This window comes from Vulpes lagopus, chromosome 14 (assembly GCF_018345385.1).
Source record: "Vulpes lagopus strain Blue_001 chromosome 14, ASM1834538v1, whole genome shotgun sequence".
Lineage (NCBI taxonomy): Eukaryota > Metazoa > Chordata > Mammalia > Carnivora > Canidae > Vulpes > Vulpes lagopus.
Window position 1 is genome coordinate 36,336,721 of NC_054837.1, and position 14,207 is coordinate 36,350,927.

At 48.2% G+C, this 14,207-nt stretch overlaps 1 protein-coding gene across 2 annotated transcripts in view; it reads right to left on the reverse strand.

The window, feature by feature from the left end:
- The window catches only part of POLE (DNA polymerase epsilon, catalytic subunit), a 51,053-nt gene that overhangs the window by 1,450 nt on the left and 35,396 nt on the right, over positions 1 to 14,207 (reverse strand). The window contains exons 37-48 of one of the 2 annotated variants that reach the window (XM_041729063.1): positions 13,940 to 14,163; positions 13,621 to 13,841; positions 13,106 to 13,310; positions 12,534 to 12,707; positions 11,471 to 11,596; positions 9,945 to 10,077; positions 8,325 to 8,496; positions 7,408 to 7,536; positions 7,114 to 7,307; positions 1,302 to 1,502; positions 1,029 to 1,154; positions 122 to 211 (exon numbers count right to left, since the gene is read on the reverse strand). In XM_041729063.1, coding sequence (XP_041584997.1) covers positions 122 to 211; positions 1,029 to 1,154; positions 1,302 to 1,502; positions 7,114 to 7,307; positions 7,408 to 7,536; positions 8,325 to 8,496; positions 9,945 to 10,077; positions 11,471 to 11,596; positions 12,534 to 12,707; positions 13,106 to 13,310; positions 13,621 to 13,841; positions 13,940 to 14,163 — 1,995 coding nt within the window. Of the gene's footprint in view, positions 1 to 121; positions 212 to 1,028; positions 1,155 to 1,301; positions 1,503 to 7,113; positions 7,308 to 7,407; positions 7,537 to 8,324; positions 8,497 to 9,944; positions 10,078 to 11,470; positions 11,597 to 12,533; positions 12,708 to 13,105; positions 13,311 to 13,620; positions 13,842 to 13,939; positions 14,164 to 14,207 lie in introns of those variants that run through there. The other variant, XM_041729064.1, reaches the window with a different exon arrangement.

Sequence of the window (14,207 nt, forward strand, 5' to 3'; positions counted from 1 at the left end):
AGTGAGACCTGGTTCCAGAGGAGGAACAGGGAAGCACGGCAGAGGCCCCATACGTAGAGAAAGAAGCAGATAAAGGAAAATGGTAAAGGGCTGCAGAGCTAGCTGGCTGTGGAGCCCCCACCTTGGTGTGGATGGTGAGGGTAAAGCCCCCGGCGCAGCTGCAGTACACAGGCATGTTGGTCTCCTTCACACCTCGGCACTTCAGGCAGATCTGCAATGAGGAGCAGTCCTGGTCAGGAGTCTCCCCAGCCTAGGCCAGTAACGGTAACAGCCAGCAGTGGTCTGCAGCTCAGCGCTTTCACTTGACAGGCCCTCCCTGCTCTCCACCGCCATGGCCTTTAGCTCAACTATGAATAAAATTCAAGATTTTGCAATAGGATTTATCCAAATGCACTATTCGCTTCCTTCCTAACACCATCACTGAGGGTGCTGCATTCACTCTGCTCCCTCACCCGTGCTCCTCCCTTGGGCCTCCCCATTCCATCACACCCCCTCAGATCTCTGCTCAGATGTCTCCTCTCAGTGAGAATACCCCTGTCTCTCTCTCCCCCATCCCGTTCTCTTGACACTTACCATGACACACACTCTACCTTGCTTGCTATCCCCTCCCACTATGAGAAGTCCACATAGCCAGCACCTGGCCCCTGCAGGAACCCCAAAGACACTAGGAGAATGAATCACAAGGACAATGCCTGAACCAAGGGATGGTCACCTCAGAGGACTGGGTTGTGACTTGAGAAGTGTGCAAACCCATAGTTTCTCACGGGTGCAAACTACTTATTAAGAAGCCCTCTGGGGCAGCCCGGGTGGCTCAGCAGTTTAGTGCTGCCTTCAGCCCAGGCCAGGGCGTGATCCTGGAGACCCAGGATCGAGTCCAATGTCAGGGTCCCTGCATGGAGCCTGCTTCTCCCTCTGCCTGTGTCTCTGCCTCTCTCTCTCTCTGTGTCTCATGAGTAAATGGATAAAATCTTAAAAAAAAAAAAAAGCCCTCTGCCCACTCGAGGGCAGGCCAGGTCCATCAGGCTCACCAGGTCCTGCAGAGTGAAGGCCATCAGTTTCTTCTGCAGGGCTTCCACCAGGGCCATCTCGATGACTGAGGTGTCATAGGCAACCTGACAGTTTGAGCAGAGCCACTGAGGCAGCACAGCCCCATCCTAGGCAGAGGAGGACAGGGCCAGGTCAGTCTTCTATTGTCCTCAAGGCCAGTGAGTGCCTTTTATGTCACAACTAGCAGAAGCTCAACAGTGGGCGCGGCAGCACCTCCCACCCAATGAGAGCGCAAGAACCCAGAGACTGCCCACCTGCGAGAAGGCGAACTCTTTGCACAGGTCCAGGTCCCGGCAGAAGTTACAGCTGCGGCAGATGACCTCAGGGAGCACGTAGGAACGGCAAGGGTCTCGGAACTGTGCCTCCTCCGAGAACTCGCCAACGTCCACCAGACGAAGCAGATCCCGGTTCAATTTGTTCACCTGGTTTGTGATGTTCGTGTCCAGAGACAGAACCTTTGGAGAACAGAGCTTGTCAGGGATGGCCCCTTGGGCCTCCTTGCTCTGTCTGGACTGGAAAAGTCTGAGGTGAACTCCTGAAGCTGGAGTTCCTCAGCATCACCTCGCCCCTGGCTTTTTCTGCTGCAAGTGTCAGAGGAGAGGTGTGGTAGCATCCACACCAGCAATTCCTCAGTGCAGAGCCCTCTGCACAGAGGCTTTACCCTGATCCCAAGTCCCAGTTCCAGGGGACCCTGGAGCATACCGACATGCTCTACCTGTCATTCCTACTGATTCCTCCCTCCTCAATGACGGCAGTCCTAAATCAACGGGACATCACATTCTCATTTGCAGAGTGCGTGATCTTGACCCCCAATGGTGGGGGGAGTCCCATGCCCGCCTAGAGAAGCCTCTTCTACCTCACACTACAGCCTGTACCTGGTGCTGGGAAGCCTGGCTCTCGTGGTGGTGCTTACAGAGCCACAGATGAGAGGGGAAGGACTGTCCCTAAAGGAGAGGAAGGACAGGACAGACATCTTTCTGGCTCCCATAGTCAAATTAATGCCAAAAGCACCACAAAACTACAGAGCACTTAGAAGACATTCCTGGCATAATTATTTAGAGTCAAATTTGAAGCACACCACCTTATTCAGTGAGATAAGTAGATTATGGAAAACAAGTAAACAGGCAAGTATGTATAATGAAGAACGACAACTTAAGCTTAAAAACATACAGATTACTTATTTCCAATTTAAAAAACTGGACTGAATTAAAGAGAAAAAAATGAAAAGAGATTTCACTGGTAAATTACCAAATGTTAAGAAAAAACAACATTCTACACAGTATCTACTAGGACACACCAAAAGGAAAACACATCTAAGTGACTTTATAAGGCTAACATCACCCTGATACCAGATAAAGACAGTACAGGAAAATAACAGACCAACAACCATCATGTACACTCAAAAATCCCCAATAAAATACCAACAAACTGAACCCACCAATACATAAAATGAATAGCACATCATGATCAAGTGGGATATATCCCAGGAATGCAAGGCTGGATCATTATTTAAAAATCAGTGTCAGGGGGGATCCCTGGGTGGCGCAGTGGTTTGGCGCCTGCCTTTGGCCCAGGACGCGATCCTGGAGACCCGGGATCGAATCCCATGTCGGGCTCCCGGTGCATGGAGCCTGCTTCTCCCTCTGCCTGTGTCTCTGCCTCTCTCTCTGTGTGACTATCATAAATTAATTAATTAATTAATTAATTAAAAAAAATCAGTGTCAGGGACGCCTGGGTGGCTCAGCAGTTGAGTGTCTGCCTTTGGCTCAGGGTGTGATCCTGAAGTCCTGGGATCGAGTCCCACATTAGGCTCCCTGCATGGAGCCTGCTTCTCTCTCTCTCTCTCTCTCTCTCTGCCTGTGTCTCTGCCTGTCTCTCAGGAATACATAAAATCTTAAAAAAAAAAAAAAAAAAAAAAAAGAGTGCCATAGCCAGGTGGCCAATAGACATGTGAAAAGATGCTCAACATCCCTCATCATCAGGGAAATACAAATCAAAACCAGAATCAGATATTACCTCACACCTGTCAGAAGGGCTAAAATCAATATAAGAAAGAACAGGTGTTGGTGGGATGCAGAGAAAAGGGAACCCTCATGGGCAGTTAGTAGGAATGCAAACTGGTGCAGTCACTGTGAAAAACAGTATGGAGGTTCCTCAGAAAGTTAAAACTAGAATTACTATATGATCCAGTAATTCCACTACTGGGTATTTACTTAAAGAAAATGAAAACACTAACTGAAAAAGATATATGCACCCCTATGTTTACTGCAGCATTATTTACAATAGTCAAATTATGGAAGCACCCCAAGTGTCCATTGATAATGAATGGATAAAAAAGATGTGATACAAGATACACGGTCAATATACAAATATCCATGTATCTCTATATATTAGCAATGAACAGCTGGAAACAAGTTTAAAAGAAGTCACTGCCATCACAATGGGACCAAACAACCTGAAAACTTTAAGTGCAAATGTGTGCAATTATTTATATGCTGAAAACCTCAAAACACTGATGAAGAAAACCAAAGATGACCCAAATAAATGGAAAGATACAATGGTTCACGAATTGAGTAGTCTCAGCACTAAAATGTTAATTCTCCCTAAGTTAATCTATAGGTTAAAATGACTCCAATCAACATTTGAAAGGGATTTTTTTTTTTTCTTCTGGATAGAACTGATAGACTGGGGTGCCTGGGTAGTTCGGCTGGGTGAGCCTTCAGCTCAGGTCAAGATCTCCGGGTCCTGGGATCAAGTCCCATATCGGGCTCCCTGCTCAGCAGGGTGTCTGCTTCTCCCTCCCCTCTGCTGCTCCCTCTGCTTGTGCTCTCTCTTTGTTAAATAAATAAAATCTAAAAAGGAAAAAAAAAACCTCATATACTGATTCAAAAATTTATATTTAAAGCAAATGAACTAGACAGAAAAGCCAGAACAATCTTGAAAAGACCAACAACAAAACGAAGTTGAGGCATTCACACCATCTGGTTTTAAGACTCAACAGTCACATAAATCAAGACAACATAGTGTTGGAAAATAGACAAGGAGACTGATGGAGATTCAGAAAAAGACCCATATGTATGTGTATGTATATATATATATATATATATATATATTTATGGCCAGTTACGTTTTGAAAAAGTTACAAAGGACAATCTTTTCAAATAAATCGTATTGGGATAATCAGACACACTTACACAGAAATATTAACCTCAATCTGCAGCCTGCACACTCTATAAAAATTAACTCAGGGGCACCTGGGTGGCTGAGTCAGTTAAGCCTCAGGTCATGACCTCAAGGTTGTGAGATCCAGCCCCATGTTGGGCTCTATGCCTTAGGATTCTCTCTCCCTCTCTGTCTGCCCTTCTCCTCCCCTCCCCCAAAGAAAAAAAAATTGACAAATCAAAGCTAAGATCCACTCACCTAAAAATACTGTTGAGAATTTTGAAAAGGTAGGTAAAGGTAGGTAAAGGTTTGGAAGAAAATATTTAGACATCACATATTTGATAAAGGACTTACATCCACAATATATAAAGAACTTTTAAAACTAAAATAATGAGTACTTGGGTGGCTCAGCCAGTTAAGTGTCTGCCTTTGACTCAGGTCACAATCTCAGGATCCTGGGATTGAGTCCCAAGTCAGGCTCCCCACTCAGCGGGGTGTCTGCTTCTCCCTCTCTCTCTGCCCCCGCTCATGTTCTCTCTTTCTGAAATAAATAAAAATAACCTTTAAAAAAAAAAAACCTCAAAAGTAGAAAAATAACCCTGTTTTAAATAATGGGCAAAAAACTTTGGATATTTCACTGAAGACATATGGACAAAAAACACCATGTGAAAAAAATACACAGCATTGTCAGTATTGGGGAAATACAAATTAAAAACATAATGAGATACCACCACACACTTATCTGAACAGCTAAATTTTTGAAGATTACCAAGTTCCTAGAGGTATGTGGAACAGCTGGGATCTTGTCATACACCACCAGGGGGAATGCACACTGGAGCAGCCTCTTTAGAAGAATGCACTTAGGATGTGACCCAGAAATCCCCCTCCATTTTTATCCAATAAAATGAAACTTTGTTCACACAAAAACCTATATAAGAGGGCAGTCCGGGTGGCTCAGTGGTTTAGCACCGTCTTCAGTCCAGGGCGTGATCCTGGAGATCCGGGATCGAGTCCCATGCTGGGCTCCCTGCATGGAACCTGCTTCTCCCTCTGTCTCTCTCTCTCTCTCTGTGCCTCTCATGAATAAATAAAATCTTCAAAAAAAAAAAAAAAAAAAAAACCAAAAAAACAAAAAAACAACCTATATAAGAATGTTTATAGGGATCCCTGGGTGGCACAGCGGTTTAGCGCCTGCCTTTGGCCCAGGGCACGATCCTGGAGATCCGGGATCAAATCCCACGTCGGGCTCCCGGTGCATGGAGCCTGCTTCTCCCTCTGCCTGTGTCTCTGTCTCTGTCTCTGTCTCTCTCTGTGTGACTATCATAAATAAATACAAATTTAAAAAAAAAAAAAAAAAGGAGGGCAGCCCCAGCGGTGCAGCGGTTTAGCGCCGCCTGCAGCCCAGGGCGTGATCTGGAGACCCTGGATCAAGTCCCACGTCAGGCTCTCTGCATGGAGCCTGCTTCTCCCTCAGCCTGTGTCTCTGCCTCTCTCTCTCTCTCTCTCTCTCTGCATCTCTATGAATAAATAAAATCTTTAAAAAAAAAAAAAAAAAAAGAATGTTTATAGCAGCCTTGCTATTAAAAATAAAAAAATAAAAACCCAGATGTACTTTTAACCAGTGAACAACAAACCGTGGTTCTTCTGCACAATGGGGTGCCACTCAGCCACAGAAACAAAATACTGAAACATGGGACAATCTGGAAGAACTGCAGAGCCATTCTGCTAAGGGGAAGAAGCCAGACCTAAAAGGCTACATCATCCACGATGTCATATTCTGGAAGAGGTGACAGTGCAGGGACAGGTCAGTGGTGCCAGGCAAGCAGGGGGAGTTCACCCAGGTGGTGATGGTGGGAACCTTGCTGTTGGGGGCCCAGCTCCATCCCTCTGCGAAACTCCAATGACTGCCCTCCAAAGAGTAGGTCTTACTGTGTGTGAATTTCATTAAGTACAGGGACACAGGACAGATGGGACAGAGGAGTGCACGCCGAGGTGGGTGTGCAGGATGATAAATGTTCTGCATCCTGACTGTGCTGGAGACACGACTGTATGCCTTTGCCAAAGCTCACAGGACACGGACTAAAAACTGTGAGATCTCATCGTACATAAGTTATCCTTCAATTAAAGATAAACCTTGAAAAAATAAAGAAATAAATAAACCTTGAGAATTCTGAAGTCCACCAAAGCAGGGAAACAGCATGCTAAACTACCTCTCCACTACCAGCGGCAGTCACCTGAGCCTGGAGCATCCTGTCACCGAAAGGCAGTTTGCGGGGAGGTAACTTGATGCACAGCAAAGTGCTCTCTCTGTAAGAGGTGACGCCTGCATGGTTGCCATCTAGTAATGCTATCCCATCGCTGACTCAGCCTGCCTTCCCAGAGAGGCATTTAGCAACAGAGCAAGCTCTCCCCTGCGGCTCCACCACAGCCCACTCCTTATGGGAGCCTGTCCCTGGACCCACCAGCCATGAGATCTGCAAGCATCTGCCATTTCATGCCCACTCTGCATGTCTCTTTTAGCAGCAACCCCAGATCATGCTACCTCAAGGCCTTTGCATCCTGTTCCTCCTGGGGTGCACGGGGTGCACCTGACCAGGCCCTCTGGGTCAACAGGGTCTCACTGGGGGCCCCATCTTCCTCACATGTCCTCCCCTCACTGGAGTGCAGGCTCCATGAGGATAGGGGTCTTTCCTGTCCCATCCACTTCTCATCCCAAATGACTCACACAGCAGCTGCACAGAATGGGTAGTGAGGGTGGGGGAGTCCACAAGAATGTACTCCCACCTCTGTGCACACCAGCATGCCAGCACCCAGGCACCTGGCCACCCTCCTGCCCTCCCAGCCCCTAGCACACCCTCGCTAGTGTGAGAATCCCTGCCTCGCACATGGGTGCTGCAGCCTCACCTTGCACACGTACTTGATAAACTCCAATGCGGGGTTGTTGAGCAGCAAGTGAGAACCTGGAAGGGCAGGAAACATGCTGGAGAGCTCAGTGGAGCTCCGGGAGCCTGTGACTTTCTTCTGAATCTTCTGAGTGATGGTGAAGAAGTTCTGAGTCAGCTCGTTGGCCACGTAGTCTTGGGAGAAGGTGATCATTCCTAGGAGGGCAGGGACCATAGTTGAGCTCCCCACTGAGCCACAGCAGGACATGGAGGGCAGGCCCTGAGGATCCCTGGGACACGGTGAGGGCATGCTCACCAGGAAGGGCACTGGAGGCCGGGGCATCCTGGGAGAGCTGGCTGGGCCCCCGCCATCTCAGGGGTGTGCCCCCTGGGGCACTGCGCCGCAGCTCCTCCTTCATGCTGTGGTACACGGCCACGATGTATGCTGTGGAGAGAGGGCAACCTTGAGGGGTCTGCCTGCGGCTGTTGGTGGACCACGCTCAGCTGGAGAAGCGGGGGGGTCGTGGGGGGTTGGATGCCTGGCACCACCATCCACCTGTACGCTGGGCAGGGCCACAGAATGGCCCACAACAGAACCAAAGCTGGACTGCACACCACCTCTGGACAACTCCAGCAGCCATATCCATTCCAAAGCACACAGAAATGTGCACAGCACAGAACGGCCATGGTCGCCATGTATCAGCAGGCCTCTCTGCCGTGCTTGTCCTTACCTGCTCGTGCAGCAATGGGCTGTTACAGAGGAAAATTCACACACTTCATGTGCATAGCCACTCCAGACACCCTGATGTATAAATACTGAACCATATTATTTTTTGAACGCTGAACCCTTAGCCCTACATCAGACTTAGGACTTTCTGACACAAGTTAGGCCTTAAAGACCTACCAGTGGGGATTGATTCAGGAAACTTCTAATCTTTTCTACTTATTTTTACTCCTATTTGTGCACAGACAAGTCTTAGGGCAGAACCATGAACCCTTTGGTGACTCGTCTGAGGGCAGCCATTCTCACTGGGTTCTGGAAAAGGCTGAGGCCCTGGGCAGAAGACAGGGGTCTCCTCTCCACCTTGCAGGGAGGTGTGCAATCGGGGCATCTGGAACTCTAGTTGCCGGGGTTTATTTTCCAATTGTTTACCTTCTTGCTATGCAAACACACCAGAGCCATGTTATTCCCACCACATAACTCAGACACAGTGGCTAGTGTGGATGGCTCACCTGAAACAATCATGAGGAAGTAGCTCTGGCAGGAGGCTGCCTGTGGCAGGAACTGCACAATGTTCCAGTTGTTTTCCAGCATGTCCTCCACATCTGGCTCCTGTTTGCCTTCCTCCTCCTCTTCCTCCTCCTCCTCCTCCTCCTCTACTCTGCCCCCTTTTTGGGAGTCTTGCTGTAATACAGACACAAAGACCCAGCTGTGACTTTGCCGTAGCAGTATCACACAGCAGGAAGTGCACAAGTCATTTTACACTTGGGTCTACTGACCCCACCTGCCTACTGTGATGCTCATCTAGTCCACATCCCTGGGCCTGGGTACGATTTCCACAGGATGGCGCTGAGGATGAGGTCACATATGTAATGCACCCAATGTGTAGAAGCAATCCAGATATGGTGATTGTGATGCTCATTTTGTTCTTCCAGAGAACTCACTTTAAAATTTTTCAACTCCCCTCCTCCCAGGTAGGGAAGAGTCACAAGCAGGTGACCTGGGGTGTAGTTCTCTTGTCTGAACCCCAGATCTTCTGAGATGGAGACAATTCTATCCATACAGCCCTACTACAGATACCTCCTGTGTTACCAAATTCCCTTCTCAAGGGGGCCTTTCACATCAACACATCAACTCTGGCATGAGCCCGTATCCTTAGAGCAGCAACCACCACTGCCTTTCTCTTGATCCAGCTACAATACTTACACTCTACTCCCACTGGGGTCCCCACAGGACCTCTTACTCAGCAAGGAGGGCAGCCATCCCCCAACCACTTAGTACGGAGGCCAGCCCGGTCTCCCACCCAGTCCCAGCACCAAGGGCAGCTTGACCTTGTGCACACCTCATGCCCTGGCTAAGCATGCTCCCCTCACCCCATACTTGCTCTCCTTCCCCATCTATCTGTAATAGACACATGGCTCCACACCCCTGGGTACCACCCAAACCCCCAGATGTCAACTATATCCATTCCACTGACCTGTTCCCTCCACCTTCAAAACCCACCTGAGTCTGTCTTGCTGACCCTACCCGCCCTACACCCTCCCTTGGGCCAATGCTAACTGGGCTGCTACTCGAGGCCTGACCTACGGTGTTGTCCACGATGTGGGGCCCTAGTAGAAGTCAGGCCCTGACATGTCCCCACTCACGATCTCTCCATCACTAAAAACCAAATCTCCAACTCAGCCTGTGTGCCCAAGTGGCCTGGCCCTCGCCGCTCTGTGCTGCACTTGTGACCACAAGCCCAACCCTACCCCATTGACATGGCAATCTGACACCGGCTCCTGGCCCAGTTCTTCCAGCCTCGCTTGCCTGTCCTCTCCTTAGAGCCCTGCACAACCTTCCCATCTAAATCAGCCCCTGCCCCACAGCCTGCTCTCTGCCCTTACCCTGCTTTGTGTTTATTCTGAGCCCTCACCACTGCTGGTGCTCCACCCTCTACACCTGCTTACTCGCTAATCTTCCCTCACAGACTCCACAGGAGGAGCAGCATGCTCTTGAATATACTGCAGGATGTGGCTGAGAACCACGCCAGGCACTCAGCCCATAACCATCAGTGTGTGCAAAGATACAAATATGGACCTCAAAGTCATTTCAGATTCCAGCCTCAGCTCTCCAAGATGGTTATGTCTTACCTGTCCATAGTGGATACTAGATGGAACATTTCCTTTGATTCCACCATAGTTAGAGGGATCCATCCAGAGAAGAAATTCCCAGCACCGAGAGAAAGATATTGTCAAGGAATGGAAGATCTCTTTAGAATGGATGCTAAAAAGAATCAAAACAGAAACTGTTTAAATGAAATCAATAGTTTTCCTTTTTCTCCACTTTTCTTCTTTTATTTTCATACCTATCTGCTTATCCTCCACTTATTTAAAAACAAATTTGGGACACCTGGGTGGTTCAGTGGTTGAGTATCTGCCTTTGCCTCAGGGCATGATCCTGGGGTCCTGGGATTGAGTCCCGCATCACGCTCCCCACAGGGAACCTGCTTCTCCCTCTGCTTATGTCTCTGCCTCTCTCTCTCCTTGTGTCTCTCATGAATAAATAAAATCTTTAAAAAAAAACACAAAACTTAGTGGATTCAGATTATATCTGTTCTCAAACTTTCTAGAGAACATGATAAACCCAACACTAAGGCGATTTCTGTACCAACCAGGAGGGAGTGGCAAGAACTGGTGCAAAGGGGACCAGAGAAGTGAGAGCTGCGTAAGACCATGAGACTTCCCCAGGCTGGCCCTAAGCATGCCACAGGGCATGGCACATGTGTGCAAGAAGACCACATGAAGCTAGAACAAGGACCGCAGAGTGCGTGATCCCACCACTGACAGCCTCGTAACTCATGAGGCACCCAAGCTGTGCTTGCAACAGGCTTGCTTCAACAGTGAGGAATAATGAGCTCTAGACTAAACCTGGATCTTGCCCTGCCTACAGATCTTCAAAAATGCCAGAAAGGGTCAATCTGCTTCCTAGTAACAAAGCTCTAGAATATTTACAGAAGAATAAAATGCAAAAGTATCCAACAGACAAGCATTCACATGGATTCACAATTGCTGGCATCTAATCTGGCATCACAAGGTCAGCAAAGGAGCAGAGAAAACCCAGAATCAAGAGAAAAATCTATCAACTGAATACAAATTAGAGCTGAAACAAGTGTTATACTGCACAAAACAGGACACTGTGAAGCTTATTAAACCTGAATTCTATGTAGTCACAGAGCTAGAACGAAGACAGAGCATGCCGAGTAGACTCTAGGAATACCTAAGACCCCCACCAGGCATCTAGATATGAAAACTCCAACAGATAAGATGAACAGCAGACTGAACCCTGAGGAGATGATAAGTGAGTTTAAAGATGCAATTAAGGAAATTACCCAAAAAGAAATACAGAGAAAAACAAAAAAAACTTTTAAATCAGATCTACCTATAATTCTATGCCAGCAAAAATATCTTTTAAAAAAGGTAAAATAAAAAAAATAAAAAAATAAAAAAAAAAAAGGTAAAATAAAGGTTCCTTTGGATATCTTTGGATATCCACTGGCAGAAAGTGTTCATGGCGAACAGATCCATATTATAAGCTCCTGACATGAAGTCCCGCAGCAGAAGTTAAATGGTATCAGAGGAGAACAAGAGAAGCAGCAGAAATCCAGAAATGTGAACACCTGCTGGTGATGTACTCCATGTAAGCAATGGCATCCTCGATCCGCCGCTTTTTCGTGCAGAGGATGATGCGGTTGAAGTTGGCATAGACGACAGATGACCCCAAGCGCTTGAACTCGGCGATGAGCCTGCAGACCAAGGTTAGAACCACTGATCAAAATGCCACAGAGAAACCACAAGACACCATAAAAAACAAGCTGATGATCCTGAGCTAAAAAGCTATTCTAAATATGCTTGAAATCCAGAAGTAACAATGAATAAAGATTTCTGCAGGGCAAAAACCCACCATAAGCAAAAGAAAAGATCATCAAAGACAGGAAAAAACATGCAATTTATATCACCCAAAAATGGCTAATTTTTATGTAGAAAGAACCGCTATAAATCAATGAGGAAAAAAAAACAATAAAACTACAGAGAAATGAGCAAAGGATGTGAAAAGAAAATTCAAATTCTTTTATAATAAGGATTGAAAATTAAGAGTATGCCCAGATAGCATTTTATGGCAGGAGGCTGGTACCAGTGTCTGCCGTGTTGGTGGGCCTGGGGACACACATTCTTAATGACTGCTGTTAGTACGATCAGCTGTACAACTTCCATGGAGAACATGTGTCACTATAAATCAAATTAGTATTTTTCTATTTAGTTATGACATCTACCAAACCTGCATCAGTGGTACTTGCTGGAGACTACTCTCCAGATACATTCACATGACTATTCTTGCTTGGTGATCTACAGCAACTGAAGTTCTGACAGCAGCCTGAATGCCCGTTAGGATGACACATCCACACGTGCATCTCCAAGGTCTACTGTTAACTAGAGGTGTAGAACAGCAAACACAGGGCAGGATGACTTGTATCACAAGGGGGCAGAAAGACTGTACCACACAGCACACCTCTGAAGGATGCTGCAGCCTGTGACAGCAGCTAACCCTTCCCCAGGACCTTTACTGCCATGGGCCACCAGCCCCGAAGTGAGCTCCTGATCAGAGGTGTTGGCTGGCCATATCTCTGGTTTTGGGGACTGAGAGTTCAGCATGACCTGGGGCAAGCCACAGACAGCACTCACTGCAGAAAGAGCTTCTTCATCATGTTGTGGAGTGTGCGGTGCAGCACAGGGTCATAGAGCAGTGATGATGGGGACCGGAGCCAGCGGTAAAAGTGCATCACCTGGTTGTCAGCATAGACGTTGCGGTACTGTGTGATCTCCTTCACCCAGCCCACTACCATGCTCTTCAGGATCCTGGAAAAAAGGTGCACAGGGTGTCCCCTTTGTCACCAGCATCCCCCTACTCCGTCACCTCCCTCCTCACTGTGGAGACCTCATTGTTGGGCCCTCTCCTGCACCCTCAGGCCTCAACACCTACAGCATGCTTCTGGCCAGAACACAATGCTCAACGGATAGCTAAGCAGTAAATGGAGGAAAGAGCCTGGACCCCTGTGAGCTTCTGGCTCTGCCACGTGGAGCGGGGGGAAGCCCCAATAACTTAGTTCTTAATTTTCTAAAACAAGGGGAAAGGTAAAAGAGTTTCTAATGTTCCTTCTAGATCCCAAACTCAGCTGTTCTGCCTAGGAAGGGGACAGGATACAAAAAAACAAAGAGTCAAGGGGACATTCTCAAGGAGGAAGGTTCCTGGATACCTGAAGGCGCTGGAGCAGAGGGCTGTCTCATCGTAGCTGGCTGGGGTGCAGGCGGCCTGGTTGCCAGTGATCATGTCCTCCAGAGAGGCTTGCTGGATCACATCAAAGCTGATGCCCATGCTGTCAGCCCCCTCCTTGTCATTGATATGGTGGGACTGCAGGATGGTGTTGACAGCCAGGTTTTGGATGTCCAGCTCCACACACACTGCATACAGAGAAACGAACTTGTCCAACAACCCTCTTGTATCTTCAGTCCAACTACAGCAAGCAGTATCTCAGAAAACATACTGCTAGGTACTCAGGGAAGCTAGGGGTGGCTGACAAAACCATCACTGAGCAGCCGATGGAGCCCTCCCTTGCTTATCTCATACCTGCAGAGGCTCCTGCACACTCATTTCCCACACCGGCACAGCCAAGCGCTGAGCATCCATGAGTAGGCATTCCCACCACCAATGAATGGCAATAAATGGCAGAAACACTAGCAGGTGTGGACCCCATGTGCCTCGAGCACCCACCTGTAGAGTAGCAGCCTGGACAATTGATCTCCACGCTGGCCTGGTCATCGAATTCCATGACAAGGCGATTGTCATCAGCCTCCTTGCCACCCAGGTCAGGGCGTGACGTAGGGGACAGCCAGAGCAGGTGGCTGTGGCGCTGGAGATGGCGGGCAAAGAAGAGGTCGGAGCCAAAGGTGGAGATGTCCTCAGGCAGATTACCAATGGGGATGTGGAAGTACCTGCACAGGGACATGGGGTCAGCCCCAGAAAGTCAACGAGCAAATGGCAAAGAAGTCAGAGCTCAGAAACACAGTGAAACTCCCTTCATTCCATTCACCTGCTCATCTCGAAGGCCTGTGACAGAGAGGTGTCCAGGTTGAGGTAGTGGCGGATCATGCGCCGGGCTCCAAGGCGCTGCCAGTCCAGGACTCCATAGCTGATCTTATCTGCCACGTGGACAGGCACTAGTGGGAATTCCTCTAGGACAGGAACCTCGCCAGCCAGCCTCTTTAGATCCCAGTTGGACTGAACAGCGATGAGTGTGGGCCCACGGCGCTCCTCCTGGACATACCAGAAGAAAGCAGCTAGCAGGACCCAGGCTAGGG